This window comes from Carcharhinus amblyrhynchos, chromosome 14 (assembly GCF_965287045.1).
Source record: "Carcharhinus amblyrhynchos chromosome 14, sCarAmb.v2.hapA, whole genome shotgun sequence".
NCBI classification, from domain to species: Eukaryota; Metazoa; Chordata; class Chondrichthyes; order Carcharhiniformes; family Carcharhinidae; genus Carcharhinus; species Carcharhinus amblyrhynchos.
The window spans coordinates 53,275,492-53,292,570 of NC_137337.1; the positions used below are offsets into that span (position 1 = coordinate 53,275,492).

General features: G+C 41.4%; 1 protein-coding gene across 2 annotated transcripts in view; it reads left to right on the forward strand.

Moving 5' to 3' along the window:
- heatr5a (HEAT repeat containing 5a) overlaps positions 1 to 17,079 on the forward strand; it is a 169,328-nt gene that overhangs the window by 102,606 nt on the left and 49,643 nt on the right. For both annotated transcript variants that reach the window (XM_080202886.1, XM_080202887.1), the window contains 5 exons: positions 7,747 to 7,876; positions 9,410 to 9,589; positions 10,292 to 10,528; positions 12,018 to 12,199; positions 15,875 to 15,943. In XM_080202886.1, coding sequence (XP_080059012.1) covers positions 7,747 to 7,876; positions 9,410 to 9,589; positions 10,292 to 10,528; positions 12,018 to 12,199; positions 15,875 to 15,943 — 798 coding nt within the window. The remainder of the gene's footprint in view (positions 1 to 7,746; positions 7,877 to 9,409; positions 9,590 to 10,291; positions 10,529 to 12,017; positions 12,200 to 15,874; positions 15,944 to 17,079) is intronic.

Here is a 17,079-nt window from a genome sequence, read left to right on the forward strand (position 1 = left end):
CTTCCAAGGTGTACGTTTTTTGGTTAAATTTTGAGCTGCACTTCCAAGACTGCATAAAGCCCATCACTAGATACTCTGAGATTATAGGCCTTTGAATGGTTAATGTTCTTGCAAAAGGATAGCTTGCTTGACCACTCCAAAATGCTAGGTGGTCACACCATCTATATATTGGTTGATGGGTTCCCTACCTTCAAGTAAATTAAAGAGCTGTGTGATTTTTTTTTGTATGACAATTTAGCAGCTGTCATGATTTTTTTCCCTTGGATATAACCTATAAATTAAAAGACTTATTTATTTCAACTTCACCATATGCCACACAGCAATTGGAACACTCAACACGTTGATTCATTTTGGTAGGACAAACTTGAATGCGGATTACAGGGTCAATGGCAGGGTTCTGAGGAATGTGGAGGAACAGAGAGATCTTGGGGTTCATATCCGCAGATCTCTGAAGGTTGTCACTGAAGTAGATAGAGCCATGAAGACGGATTAAAATGTGTTTGCGTTTATTAACAGGGGGTTTGAGTTTAAGAGCCGTGAGGTTATGCTGCAACTATACCGGACCTTGGTGAGACCATATTTGGAATATTGTGTTCAGTTCTGGTCACCTCACTAAGAAGGATGTGGAAGCATTGGAGAGAGTGCAGAAGAGATTTACCAGGATGCTGCCTGGTTTGGAGGGTAGGTCTTATGAGGAAAGGTTGAGGGAGCTGGGGCTTTTTTCTTTGGAGTGGAAGAGGATGAGAGGCGACTTGATAGAGGCTTGTAAGATGATGAGGGGGATGGATAGAGTGGACGTTCAGAGACTATTTCCTCGGGTGGATGTAGCTGTTAGTAGGGGGCATAACTATAAGGTTCATGGTGGGAGATATAGGAGGGATGTCCGAGGTAGATTCTTCACTGAGTGGTTGGGATGTGGAATGCACTGCCTCCTGTGATAGTGGTGTCGGACACTTTAGAAACTTTATTGGATTGGCACATGGAGCGCACCAGAATGATAGGGAGCGGGATAGTTTGATCTTGGGTTCAGACACAGCTCGGCACAACATTGAGGGCCGAAGGGCCTGTACTGTGCTGTACTGTTCTATGTTTCTTTGATTACAAGTCAAATGCTCCAACCGCTGCCTTACTCGACCCAAAGATCAGACTTGAGGCTCTCCCTTGGATTTTTGCATATCTGCTGTGCGGAAATATGTTTTATATACACAGGAAGGTTATATTGAAATGCATAGATGTGAACCGGTGTAACAGTGTATTAAAACTGTGGTGTTCTGCTCTACAATGACATTCTTTTAGAACTCGCGTTCTTCACCCCAGCATCGTATCGGCTGAAAGATCTGGAGAGTCAGCTGTGTCTGGTCATTGTTGCTGTTTATAATTTACAGAGTGTTTTGCAAACCAAAAAATCTACTTTGCACATTTGTTGTTTTTTTGGTGGTTGAAGTGTGAATCTGTTACACATTGTGACTGTTTGTCCATCTGTAGGCAGTTGCTTACCATCTGTACTTTCATCAGCTTGAGCTGTAAAAGCTTCCTGTAATGTTGAGTATATATCACAAGTAAATTTCTTTAAGTAAAATGTACTTTGGATGTCCTTTCTCTGCCTTTCCTGTTTAAATTTGTATCAAATTTCAGAACCTCATATGTTGTGCAATTATTCCTTTCTAAATTCAAGATATGGTTCTCTGATAACTCTTAGACATTACTAAGTTGTAAATGTGAAGTTTGATTACTTCTGTGCATTTCACTCAACTAGATTGTTCCCTGGGATTTGTGATGATGGTACTTGATATTTTACATTGTCCTTTGAGACTGAATTAGATGCTTGTTACAGTAAGGAGCATGGTAACACGAAGGAGATCCAGATCTGAAGAAGAGGAATCCAGATTTGAAACATCAACTCTGTTCTCTCTCCACAGATGCTGAGATTTTCCAACATTTTCTGTTTTTCTTCCTTTATTTCCATCACTCTTTGATGAAGTCATGAAGGAGAAAGGCTACACATATTCGATACAAGATATATTTGTACTGGATAGTAAATATTCTCAGAACAGTTTCTCCTCTTTAGCCATTCAAGAACTGTGAACTTTGTTAAGGAGAGAAAGAGCAGTTTCATTCACTCGCATTGGAGCAGTACTTTAGAATACTTAGCATTGCACAACCCTAGAAAACATATTATTTCTACGCAGTCTTGTGTGATTTTGTTTGACAAATTGTCTTTGTCACGTACTTTTGTTCATTGAGTACACAATGTACATGTACAGCTATGGAAGAGAAGAATTGTATTATTGTTTGTTATGACACTAAAGATAGGCCAGTAACTTCTAAACTCCAAGGCATTGTAACTACTCCAAAGATGCACTGGAAAACCCCCTTCCCCTCTCCATCTTCAGTAAAATTGCATAACAATTGCATGCGAAATGCAAACAGCCGATGGGAAAATGCTCTGGACTGGGAACCATCAAGAAATGCAGATTAAATCGCAGACTTAAGATGGTTCCAGCTATGTTACCACAATAGTTATTGAGAAAAATATTAGAAGAATTGAAACCACTTTTAGCTTCTGGGAACTGTTGTTCAGACCCACACCAACCTCCCATGGATTCCCCCAACCCCCAGGAGTTGCCATTCTTTGACCCTGATTGCCACTCTGCAGAAATTCAGCCCTATAGTGACCCAAGTATCCAGGAAATATTAGCAAGACTTTGTGAAGCTCCTCCTGCAGTTGAAAAGTGAAATTTACAATAATTTCATTTCCATGCTTTTACGTATGGTTGCACTTGTGCATAAGGTATCTGATTTCTCCCTCTGTGAATTCCCATCAGCTCTTCCCCCTCCCTCCCACCCCCAGCAACAGATGTCCTGAGCAATATTATTGAAATTATACAAGAGTTCATTCAATAAATAGATTTTTAGTGCTTGAAATCTTCCAAGTGTTTTTTCTACTGACATACTTTCTCTTTTAAATTCTTCAAATTCAAAGTTAAAATCAGTATTTACAAGATAAAAATGTGGAACAATTCCATGTCAAATATCCAGACTGCCTTAAGTATGTGCTTTTTGTATGATGTGGAGATGCCAGCGTTGGACTGGTATAAACACAGTAAGAACTCTCTCAACAGCAGGTTATAGTCCAACAGGTTTATTTGGTAGCACAAGCGGCTAGCTTTCGGAGCACTGCCCCCTCGTCAGGTGAGTGGGAGTTCTGTTCACAAACAGGGCATATAAAAACACAAACTCAATTTATAAAATAATGGTTGTAATGCACGTCTTTACAGGTAATCAAGTCTTAAAGCTACAGACAGTGTGATGGAGAGAGGGTTAAGCAGAGGTTAAAGAGATGTGTAATGTCTCCAGCCAGGACAGTTGGTGAGATTTCCAAGCCCAGGCAAGTCATGGGGGTTACAGATAGTGTAACGTGAACCCAAGATCCCGGTTGAGGCCGTCTTCATGTGTGGGGAACTTAGCTGTCAGTCCCTGTTCAGTGGCTCTGTGTTGTCGTGTGTCGTGAAGGCCGCCTTGGAGAACGCTTACCTGAAGATCAGAGGCCGAGTGCCTGTGACCGCTGAAGTGTTCTCCAACAGAAAAGAGAACACTCTTGCCCGGTGATTGTCGAGTGGTGCTCATTCATCCGTTGTCATAGCGTCTGCATGGTCTCCTCAATGTCCCATGCCTTGGGACATTCTTTCCTGCAGCATATTGTGAAGTTGTACAAATGAAGTAGTGGCATGATGGGAAAATTGGTCAAGTGTTTGATACAAAATAAGGAAAGCTGATCAAGCTATTCCAAAATGCCTGACCCCTGTAAGACTTAAGTTATGCGAGGTCAGTCTTGTTAAGATATGAATAAGACCAGAGAAGGTTAAGCTGTGCCTAACCTCTAAGACCTGATAAGGCTGACTCCACATGACCGAGAACTGTATGAGTATGACAAGACAAGGGCAGAGATGAAGGAGTCATCAACCTTCCTCTGTTCTATCAAAGGACAAGATAAAGGTATGACTGATGAGACAGAGTTCTAGGAAGTCAGCAGGCTGTACTATCATTTATGACATTGCTTATGACACTATTATTGATCGAATTTCTGAATAAGCTCTGGTCACACAAACTGATAACGATTATGTGTAAATACTGAGTTGATTCTTAATGTTAGCGCGGACTTGACGAAGAATTAGCAAGTCGTAATGACAGTTCTCTGAATTCAAGTGTTTGCCAATACTGCATGCAGTGCTTTGTAAATAAAGACGAGTTATTTTGTTGGAATGAACTTTGTTGAGTCTCTCTATCACAGTCAAGAAGCAGGAAAATTTCCACTTCAACAATATCAGGTGGACAACGTTGGCTGAGTTGCAAGTGTATGTACCGTGTACCTGGTGGATGGTGTTCTCACATAAGATGATGGCATCCGTGTCGATGATCTGGCACGTCTTGCAGAAGTTGCTGTGGCAGTGTTGTGTGTTGTGGTCACTGTTCTCCTGAAGGCTAGGTAGTTTGCTGCAGACAGTGGTCTGTTTGAGTTGTGCAGTTGTTTGAAGGCAAGATGTGGGGATGGCCTTGGCAAATGTTCGTCTTCATCAATGACGCGTTGAAGGCTCCAGAGAAGTTGTCTTAGCCTCTCAGCTCCAGGGACGTACTGGACGACGAAAGGACTACAGATCATGACCCCACTCAGATCAACCTATAACACAGACTACGCCTTGAGACTTTGCCCTCGCTCTTCTCTCACACTCTTCAACCACCTCATAAGCCAGCTCTACAGCAGATGCCGCATCCTGAAAACAAAGGTAGAGTCCATATTTTCAACTTGCAGTCAGGACACAAACTAGCTGCAAAACTCTGCCAAGCAGACAAGACAAAGGAACTATGTGCACATCAAGAGTAGGAAACTTGAGAAACTTGGCATCACCACCAGCAGCAACCAAGCTTCCCCCGGTGTCACAGTAGAAAACAGTACCACTGCAGGGAAGTCCATTGTCAACTTGTCAGACTACACACTTCAACCAGATGAAATCGAAGTTCTTAGCCGAGGGCTCAATTTCTGCCCCACCACCAAAATGGAGCCCATCGGTCTTGCAGCAGATGCAGAGAAATTCATCAGGCGAATGATGCAGGAGTTATTCCACAAACCCAAGAGGCCAACAGTGAACACAATGAGACAGCCAATGAACCAGAACAGCTGACAGAGATCCGCGGTGCAGCAACTGAAGAGGAAAGAGTTGAATTGGATACCTCTGGAAGGCCACTGCCCTCAACTTGACATGTATGCCCAAGCCATCAGGATATGCGTCAACACCAGATTCATTCACAAGACAGCATCGAACACAATGCCATCCGCGCTCTCAAGACCAACAGCAACATTGTCATCAAACCAGCAGATAAAGGAGGGGCCATCGTCATACTAAACAGAACGGATTACTGCGAAGAAGTGAACCGACAACTGAACAACAAGGAACACTACAGACGGTTAGCTGCAGATCCGACGAAAGAACACACCTGTCAACTCAACAGACTGATCAAGACCTTTGATCCAGACCTTCAGAGTACCCTCTGTGCCTTCATCCCATATACTCCCCGCATTGGAGATCTCTACCTCCCAAAAGTTACACAAAGCAAACACACCTGGCCGTCCCATTGTATTGGGCAATGGGACCCTGTGTGCGAACCTCTCTGGCTACATCAAGAGTATCCTGAAACCCATTGTACAAAGAACCCCCAGCTTTTGTTGCAACACTATGGACTTCCTACAGAAACTCAGCACACATGGAGCAGTTGAACCAGGAGCACTGCTCGTCACAAAGGATGTCTTGGCACTCTTAACCAGCATCCCCCACGGTTAAGGCATTGCTGCAACTGCCTCAGTACTCAACGCCAACAACTGCCAATCTCCCAGATGCAATTTTACAACTGATCCGCTTCATCCTGGACCACAAATGACTTCATCTTCAACAACCAGTTCTTCATCCAGAACACGTGGAACAGCCATTGGGACCAAATTCGCACCTTGTGCCAACATCTTCATGCACAGATTTGAACAAGACCTCTTCACCGCACAGGACCTTCAACCGATGCTATATACTAAATACATCGATGACATTTTCTTCCTTTGGACTTGTGGTGAACAATCACTGAAAAACTATATGATGACTTCAACAAGTTCCATCCTACTAACAGATTCACCATGGACTACTCTCCGGAATCGGTTGCGTTCTTGGACACATGCATCTCCATCAAGGATGGTCACCTCAGCACTTCACTGTACCACAAGCCCACAGATAACCTCACGATGCTTCACTTCTCCAGCTTCCACTCTCTAAACACGCTAAAGAAGCCATCCCCTACAGACAAGCCTTCCCTATACACAGAATCTGCTCAGATGAGGAGGATCGCAACAGACACCTCCGGACATTGAAAGATGCCCTCATAAGAACAGGATATGGCACTTGACTCATCGATCGACAGTTCCGACACATCACAGCGAAAAACTGCACCAACCACCTCAGAAGACAAACGTGGGACATGGCGGACAGAGTACCCGTCATCCAATACTTCCCCAGAGCAGAGAAGTGACGGCACCTTCTCTGAAGCCTTCAACATGTTATCGATGAAGACGAACATCTTGCCAAGGCTATCCACGCACCCCCACTTCTTGCCTTCAAACAAGCGCACAACCTCAAACAGACCTTTGGCTGCAGCGAACTACCCAGCCTTCAGGGGAACAGTGACCACAACACCACACAACCCTGCCACAGCAACTTCTGCAAGACATGCCGGGTCATCTTGCAAGAGAACACCATTCACCAGGTACACGGTACAGACTCTTGCAACTTGGCCAATGTGACCTACCCAATACGCTGCAGGAAAGCATGTCGTGAGGCATGGTACACTGGGGAGACCATGCAGACGCTATGACAGTGAATGAATGAACACTGCTCGACAATCACCAGGCAAGAGTGTTCCCTTCCTATTAGGGAACACTTCAGCAGTCACGGGTATTCAGCCTCTGATCTTCGGATGAACATTCTCCAAGGCGGCCTTTATGACACACGACAATGCAGAGTCGTTGAGCAGAGACTGATAGCCAAGTTCCGCACACATAAGGGCGGCCTCAACCAGGATCTTGGGTTCATGTCACACTATCTGTAACCTCCATGACTTGCCTGGGCTTGCAAAATCTCACTAACTGACCTGTCTGGAGACAATACACATGTCTAACCTGTGCTTAACGCTCTCTCCACTCACATTGTCTGTACCTTTAAGACTTAATTACCTGTAAAGACTCGCATTCCAACCATTATTTTGTAAATTGAGTTTGTGTTTTTATATGCCCTGTTTGTGAACAGAATTCCGACTCATCTGATGAAGGGTCAGGGCTCCGAAAACTTGTGGCTTGTGCTACCCAATAAACCTGTTGGACTTTAAACTAGCGTTGTGAGACTTTTTTTGTAAGCGAGCATGGAGATACTTCCTATGATGCCACTTCTTCACATTCAGCTTGAACTTGAGTAGTGAATCTAGGATGGAAAGAATATAATCTATTTATCGTTGGATTTGAATTGAGTAGATTTCTATAGAAATTTAACAGTACGTGATTATATATCAGTATAATCTACCACTCATCATCGATTTTGAGTAGGTGTCTGATTCCAGTATTTTGTTTCTTCCGTAAGAGGAGGAAATTAGAAAGCATATTGCATTATCTCTTCCCAAGTTTGACTTTTTTCACCACAGCGGGATTTTGTCTTTTAGGTTAACCTCTGTAGTTCACACCTGTTGCTGAGGCGTGCTGTAATTGCATGCCTACGTCAGCTTGCACAGAGGGAAGCTTCTGAGGTGTTGGAACATGCCATGGCTCTTGCCAAGGAATCCAGTAAATTTGGTAATTATTTTATTTGGAGATATAGAAGTTATGGTTTTCTATACAGTCAATCCCATCAAAAGCAAATTCTGAAAGCATCAGTTTCACATCATCAGCATTTAACCAATTTGCGCTTGTCGTGTGCCTTTAAAGTACTAAAGAGGTGAAAAAGCACCTTACGGAACTGCAAATAATTGTTTACTACATGCAACGTCAAATCTATTTTTGTGAAAATCGTTGAAGGAGGACAAAGAGTTAGCAGTGAAGAAGGGTTCATAGGATCCCTGCAGTGAGAAGCAGGCCATTCAGTCCATTGTGTCTGTACCAATTCTCTTGACAGAGCATCTTAACCAGGCCCATCTCCTGCCCTATCTCATAACCCCACATAGTTAGCCTGATAATCTTCCCTAACCTGCACATCTTTGAACTGTGGGAGGAGACTGGAGCACCCAGAAGAAATACACGCAGACACAGGGAGAATGTGCAAACTCCACATACAGTCACCCATGGCTAGAATCAAAATTGGATCCCTGGTACTGTGAGGCAGCAGTACTACCCACTGAGCCACCATGCAGGTGCAGTATAATACACCCTATTAACATCTTGTACTGCTAAACATAGAAAATGAATATTTTATTCATTTTATTTAATGTTTAGCCTCCTGTACTACAGTAGTCACAGTAAATACTATCCCAACGTTGTGAATAGTTTATCGAACAAGAATAATTGTTTATCCAATGTTTTGGCTATAATACAAGAACTGGTGACGTGTAATATCTCCATGTTATTTAAAGTTAATTTACATTGTTGCACAAACCAGAAGATAGTGCTTCAGTTTAATAGAAATTCCAGAAAACCATTAAGTGTAATTTAGACCTAAAGGAGTTATTTGCAGAGTTTGACGCACGCATCTCTAACCTAACAACCACACTTGCAGTTGGTGTTTTTTAATTTTTATTCCATCCAAAAAACAAAATTCAAATTAAATCCAATTCATGGTCTCCACGAGGGGGACAAACAAGATCCAAGCTGACAAGATGAGACATTGCACCCTATCCTATTCTTGATTTGACGCTTCATCCTAGCTGAAAGGCCAAGGAGCACAAGTGAATCCCTAGTTAATGTCGACCCCTGCCTTCAATTAAATACAATTAATACTAACTGAGTGGATTCCGCTCAAACTTGTAGTTCTGCTTAAATAGCATTTCAAGGAATTAGTAAAATTCTGCGGACTGGTGACATGCTGGACCAGCAGTATTTTTAGTTCTGCAGTGTAAGGAAATGGGGAATAAAGCTTTCACTTCAATGACCCATCATAATATACAATTTATATTCTTCAAAATATGAAAACTCATCAATCAGAAGTTTAGTGTGCCTCAGAAATGTTATACAATGCAATATTTATCTATAACTGGGGAAGTACCAAGATTTATATAGATTTTCTTTGCAAAATTAAAATTATGACTAGAGGACTGGACGGAAGTCCTCCTAACTGAACTGTTAACCAGAAAAGGTAACTGTGGACAAAAATTCTGACCTTATATTTAATTTCAGATATTAATATCAATGAAACTGGCCTGGAAGGAGCGCTTTTCAGTTTACTGGACAGAGAATCAGACCGACGACTTCGTCAGGACATTCAGGAAACTCTAAGCCATATCCTCTCATCCATGGCTGTTGAAAAACTTTCTCATTGGTTAAAGTTATGCAATGATGTTTTATCTGCCTCAGCTGGTGAGTTCAAGTCTTTCATTTGGAAAATGTGTTGGTCTCCTGTCAAGCATAGGAAATTCGGATATGAAAGATAGTTTAGTCTCTTTCCTTCTAAATTCCACCTGCTAAAAACCACCCCTGCCTGAAAGGGTAGATCGGTGATATCTTGTGTTGCATTTACCAATATGGATCTGTAGCCAAGCAGCCAGAAAATTGGAGGTACCATGGGATGACCACCTAGATTTTCCCTTGCTCATTTTCCTCTTATTTAAGTGAGAGTTTTTTTTAGATGCGATGGCATGCAAAGTTGGAAAACTCAATTTGTGACTTGAAGTGTGCATGTGGATTCCACCACTCTAGTAACTGTTAACCATGACTGAAATCTGATCAAAAACAAAAAAATGCTGAGAAACTTAGCAGGCCTGACAACATCTTTGGAGATAGAGAATAGAGCTCATGTTTCAGGTGTGGATGACCCAGCTCTGACAAAGGGTCATCTTGACTCGAAACATTGGCTCTATTTTCTTTCCGTAGATGCTGTTAGACTTGTTGAGTTTCTCCAGTATTTTCGGTTTCTGCTTTGGATTCCAGCATCCGCAGTATTTTACCTTTAACTAAAATCTGATCAGTATTTTGAGTTTTGTGCCATATTTCTATGCAATTATTTACTTTCAGTACTACTCTTGACAAAGAATATATAAATTCTGATCACTTGTTCTCAAGATTTCACCACAGCACCTGTGGACACCACTCAGGAAGAGGAGGAAGATGGGGGAGATGATGATTCAATATTTACCTCAAGAAAAGATAACCAATTCCAACCAATCATCAAACCACGCTGGCCTACCAGGGTATTTGCAGCAGAATGTGTATGTCGAATTATTACACATTGTGAGAATATAGATGTTGCTCATTTTGACATGACCATGGCTCAAGAAAGAAAACTGAAGCACCCTAAGAGTAAGTTTTTTTGGGGGTAGGGTGGTGATGGTGGTGGATATAGATGGATGGATACCAATGTTCAGTGTAACTTTAGAATGTTACGAAGAACTAGCAGATGGATTATAACATGGGAAAATGTTAATTTGTCCATTCTGGCAAGGAGAATAAAAAAGAAGCATGCTTTCTAAATGGCAAGAGAATCAAAGTAGGCTATTAAGACTGCACCAACAACAATGACCAGGTCCTGCCTGCCATGGGAATTGTAGCAGGCCAGGGGTGGACCATGCAAAGATCTGTTGACCTCAGGTGGGATTTTTCCAAGTTTGGGGCATGCATGGCTGGAAAATCCTCCTAACGCTAAGGGGCAAGTTAGCATGGCCAGTGCACTTAACCCGCACATCTTTGGACTGTGGGAGGAAACCCACACAGATGCAGGGATATACCACACATCTGCACTACAATATACTCCACACTCTCACTGTAATAATCCCAAACCCTCACTGTAATAATCACTGCAAACTCATCACAGTGACCCAAGGCCGGAATTGAACCCTGGTGCTGTGAGGCAGCAGTGTTAACCACTATGCCATCCACAAGAGATTGGCGACTGAGGTTCAGAGGATCTGGTGTCCTTGTGCATGAAAAACAAAAGTCTAACATGCAGGTATAGCATATAGCAAGTAATTAAGAAAATTAATAGGATGTTATCATTTGCTGGAAGGGGGGTTTGAATACTAAAATAGGAAGATTATGCTTCAGTTCTGTAGAGTACTAGTGAGACCACATTTGGAGAATTGGATTCCACTACTCCATTTAGTATGTTAAGCATGACTAAAACCTGATCAAAAACAAAAAATGCTGGAGAAACTTAGCAGGTCTGACAGCGTCTGTGGAGGTAGAGAATAGAGCTGACATGTGGATGACCCAGCTCTGACAAAGGGTCAGCTTGATTCGAAACATTGGCTTTATTTTCTCTCCGCGGATGCTGTTAGATTTGCTGAGTTTCGCCAGCATTTTCGGTTTTTGCTTCAGATTCCAGCATCACAGTATTTTACCTTTAATTAAAATCTGATCAGTATTTTGAGTTCTGTACCATATTTCTGTGCAATTATTTACTTTCAGTAGTACTCTTTTCAAAGAATATGTAAATTCTGATCATTTGGAAATATGGTCACTATATTTATGGAAGAATGCATTGGAAGCAGTTCAGAGAAGATTTACCAGACTACCTGGAATGGGTGGGTTGTATCCGCTGGAGCTTAGAGTAAGACTTGGTTGAAACATTCTAAAATCCATTATAAATCAACTGGGTGAATGTGGAGAGAATGTTTCCTTTTATGGGAGAATCCAGATGAAGTGAAATTTTTGCTTTCTTGAGACTTTGGAATTCCTTTTCTGAAAAGATTGTGGATGCAGAGTTTTTGAATATTTTTAAGGTAGAGGTGGGTAGATACTTGAACTACATATTAAATATACCATGCACACTTTTTTCGAACATTACTTGCAGGTGATTTCTTAGTGATCCATCTGGCAGATTTAATCCGCATGGCTTTCATAGCTGCCACAGATCACTGTCACGCCTTGCGGCTGTCTGGCCTCGAAGCACTTCTTGTCATTATCAGGAAATTTTCAACCGTTCCCGAGCCAGAGTTTCCAGGTCATGTAATCCTTGAACAATACCAAGCAAATGTAAGTAACAGATCAAGTACTTAAAATGGCTTTGTGTCTCAAAAATGTTTTACAGCAAATGAGTTATTTTGATGTAAAATCGTGGCCTTGTAGACAAACAAAGGAATTGATTTGTGTGCCATTAAGTCCCACTAACAGTATTTGAGTGAGTAATGAATACAAGTTAAATATTGTAATGTCTTGTATTTTGAGAATTGAATCTATTATTTCATCAGATTTGCTTATTCAAACATCCAATATTGAATGAGCAGAAATTCCCTCCTGTTGTATTTTGGGAAGAATTGTCTTTTTTGATTCCTGCTCCAAACTTCATTCCTTAGCCCCAACTCTGTCCCTCTCCCTGACGGCCACGTGAGACTAAACCAGGCCATTTACAACATTGTTTGTCACATTTGACCCTAAAGTGAGGTAGCAATTGCATATTTGACATAGTGGATCCAAGGCTGTCAAGCAAGAGCCTACAGACTAGACGGCATCTTTCTCCGTGGCTGCCATTGTTGTTTGGAGGGGGACTTTCGCAGCTTGAAATCTGACCTCTGCAGCCCCATTGGGAATTGTAACCCACATTGCAGGAACCCCTGGTGCCCATGCATAGCTGTGTTTTTTGCTGATGCCTAGCTCTGAGGCTTGCACAAGTATACACTTTCCAGTAGGAGTTACCAGGCAGCCAGCAACAACAATAGCTGGTTTCCCTGTTCCTGAGCATGGGTGCTGATCAACTGAAATGCTTTTACTGCTCTCTCCACAAGGTTCAGTTGTGAAACCAGAAGCCTTTGTTTTATATGGCTTAATACCATGCAGGACAAAGTCTATTCAACTAAACATTTGAATACATACAAGGCATACATACCCATCTTAAGTTAAGTCCCATGCTTTCGTGGGCCCGCATTAATTTGAAAGCTATTGTTTCTGCTGAAAATGCACTCAATTTGACTCGGGAAGGTTTAAAAAAGCTGTTGGGTGAATTAAAGGAATACATTTGCATTCGGTAGATGAAAATAGTCCATACCATCCAATGATTCTAAACAGTCTTACTTGAAAATATGTATACTTCCACACAAACTTAGAGGTACAGTTATCATGTTACGAAACCTGAATCCTAAACAGGGACTTTGTCATGTAACAAGATTGATAGAAAGGAAGCTGCTTTCTTTGGATACTGAAATTATAGAAAGCAAATTACAAGGAAAAATAGTTTGTTTCTCAAATAATAGATGTAAACCCTGTAATTTCAATTTGAGAGAAAACCAGTCCTCAGTAACTGAAGAGGACACTTAATAGAGTGCAAACCTTTACCCTCTAATTTATTAATAACATCATTACAATTACACAGCTCTTTCTTGCAGCTTTTTCCTTACCTAGTTGATGTCTAACTACAAAGCTGAAAAAATAAATCACTTTACTGAGAATCTCTATTTCACTGAGAAGGCTTCTGTCCAATGGACATCTGACAACTCAATCTGAAAGCTCTGCTCACATTTGGACAGCTGTGACAAATTACACCACAGCAGCAGAGACAGTCCACAAAGTTATAAAAGAATCTGGGTAAGAGTCAGTGCAGATTTGATAGGCTAAATGGCTGCCTTCTGCACTGTAGGGATTCAGTGGTAATATGAAAATTCGAGTTCCTGACCCCATTTTTGCCAAAAAAATAAATCTATACTTCCTTGGACTTAGCTGTACGTCAAGTTTCCTTGAAATCTGTCCATTAGGTTTTGAAGTACATTGTTTACAGAGATACATTGTTTACAGATAAACAGACGTGGGCGAAACACATTATCTTCAGTGGCAGAGTGAATGACCCTGTGGTATTCTATGACTATAAACATGGCAAACAAATTCATATTTGTACTTCTAGTCCTGATTTTACACATTTACACAGCTTCATTTAGGTTTTTCAAGAGTTTTAATTGTATTCGAGTCTTTGGCAGAAGAACAACTAGAAATTCTGCATTTAAAGAAGTACTATTGCAATAAAAATACTAATTTAACAGTAGACATTTTGCAGGTCCCTGCTAATTTATTAAAAATACTGCTCATTTTCTTCCCCTTTTTTTAAGTTTCCCAAGCCTGTTGGTGCCCCTTTTAGTATGTTTTTAAGTGTGTAAAACTGGTCCTTGATAACGTAGCTTTTGATTGTCATTTGAGTTAGTCGGTTAAATTACGTCTTTTTAGGAGTCATAGAGTTTTTCAGCATGGAAACAGGCCCTTCGGCCCAACCTGTCCATGCTGCCTATATCTGTCTGTAGTCATCGTACCCATGTAACTATCTAAATGCTTTTAAAAGACAAAACTGTACCTGCCTCTACTACTACCTCTGACAGCTTGTTCCAGACACTCAGCACCCTCTGTGTGGAAAAAATTGCTCCTCTGGATACTTTTGTATCTCTCCCCTCTTGTTTTAAACCTGTGCCTTCTAGTTTTAGACTTCCCCACCTTTGGGAAAAGATATTGACTATCTTGCTGATCTGTGTCCCTCATTATTTTATAGATCTCTATAAGATCACCCTTCAGCTTTCTTCGCTTCAGAAAAAAAAGTCCCAGTCTACCCAGCCTCTCCTTATAACTCAATCCATCAAGTCCCGATGGCATCCTAGTAAATCTTTTCTGCACTCTTTCTAATTTAATAATATCCTTCTATAATAGGGTGACCAGAATTGCACACAGTATTCCAAGTATGGCCACACCAGTGTCTTATACAACTTCAATAAGACATCCCAACTCCTGCATTCAGTGTTCTGACTGATGAAACCAAGCATGCCGAATGCTGGCTTCATCACTCTGTCCACCTGTGACTCCACTTTCAAGGAGCTATGAACGTGTACCCCTAGATCTTTGTTTTTTAACTCTCCCCAACGCCCTGCCATTAAATGAGTAAGTCATGCTCTGGTTCAATCTACCAAAATGTATCTTCTCGCATTTGTCTAAACTCAATCTGCCATTCGTCAGCCCACAGATCCAATTGATCAAGATCCCGTTGCAATTGGAGATAACTTTCTTCACTATACACAATGCCACCAATCTTGGTGTCATCTGCAAACTTACTAACCATGCCTCCTATATTCTTATCCAAATTATTAATATAAATGACAAATAATAGTGGACCCAGCACTGATCCCTGAGACTCACCACTGGTCACAGGTCTCCAGTTTGAAAAACAACTCTCTACAACCACCCTCTGGCTTCTGTCAATAAGCCAATTTTGTATCCATTTAGATATCTCACCCTCGATCCTGTGAGATTTAACCTTGTGCAACAACCTACCACGTGGTGCCTTATCAAAGACCTTGCTATAGCCCATGTGGACAACATCAACTGCACTTCCCTCACCTACCTTCTTGGTTACCCCTTCAAAAGACACAGTCAAATTTGTGAGACGTGATTTTCCACTTACAAAGCCATGCTGACTGTCCTGAATCAGTCCTTGCATTTCTAAATGCCTGTAGATCCTGTCTCTCAAAATATCTTGGAACAATTTATCCACCACAGATGTGAGGCTCACTGGCCTGTAGTTCCCAGGCTTTTCCCTGCAGCCCTTTTTAAACAAAGGCACAATATTTGCCATTCTCCAATCTTCAGGCACTTTGTAATATTGTACTTCCTTTTGTTATAATTTTAATAGATTTGTATTGCTTTCACCAATAGCCATGTTAAATATTCTAATTTGACGTTCAGGTTGGAGCAGCACTGAGGCCTGCGTTCAGCCCTGATACCCCACCTGATGTTACTGCTAAGGCATGTCAGGTAAGTGCATCATTTTGTTTTATAGGGCTAACATGTAATTCACAATTCTCACCTGAAATAGTTTTTCCATTTTCAGCAGTTTAGATTTGCATCAGAAGCATAATATGATCTTTCTGCACTCTTAATATACTGGAGGAAAAATGCAGCATGTAATTTTTTCACTATGGATCACTGTACACTTAACCCTTTACTGCGCAATGGTTGCGATACCAGCCGTATTTGACCAAATGCTGAGAGAGAGAATTCATCTTGCAATAATTTTCAGTTTTGCTGAAAAGCTTTGTGGGTAGAGCTGGAGAGAGGTTGGGGGCATGATGGAACAGTGGGGTAGCATGGTGGTGCAGTGGTTCACACTGCTGCTTCACAGTGCTGGGGACCCAGGTTCGATTCCCAGCTTGGGTCACTGTCTGAGTGGTATTTGCACGTTCTCCCCATGTCTGCATGGGTTTCCTCCACAGTCTGAAAGACATGCTGGTTAGGTGCACTGATCCAAACAGGCGCTGGAGTGTGGGAACTAGAGGAATTTCACAGTAACCTCATTGCAGTGTTAATGTAGGCCTTACTTGTGACTAATATTTAATAAATAAAATAAACAAATAAAAAAAGAGACAGCTACATTACTAGGTGTTTATTATAGACCATCAGATAGTCATTGGGAAATTGATGGGCAAATATGTGCGCAATTCACAAACAGGTAGTAAAACTAATAAGGGAATAGTTGTATGAGGTAATTTCAACTTTCCCAATATTAATTGGGATAGCCGTCATTTTAAGGGCTTAGATGGAATGGAGTTCTTAAAATGAATACAAGAAAACATATGTCAATATGTAGAGGATCCAATAAGGGAAGGAGCTGTGCTGGACCTAATTCTGGGGAATGAAGTCAGACAGGTGTTTGATGTGTTGGTGGGGGAGCATTTTGGTGATCGTGACCACAACATGGTTCAATTCAAATTTGTTATGGACAAAGGAATTGACAAGTTGCAAAAAAAAAGTTTTGGATTGGAGGAGACATTGATTTTAACAAAATTAGGTAGGATCTAGCCAAGGTAAATTGGAATGAGTTACTTGTGGGGATATCTACAGAAGAGCAATGAGTGGTGTTCAGAGATGAAATGGGGAGGGTACAGGCCTAG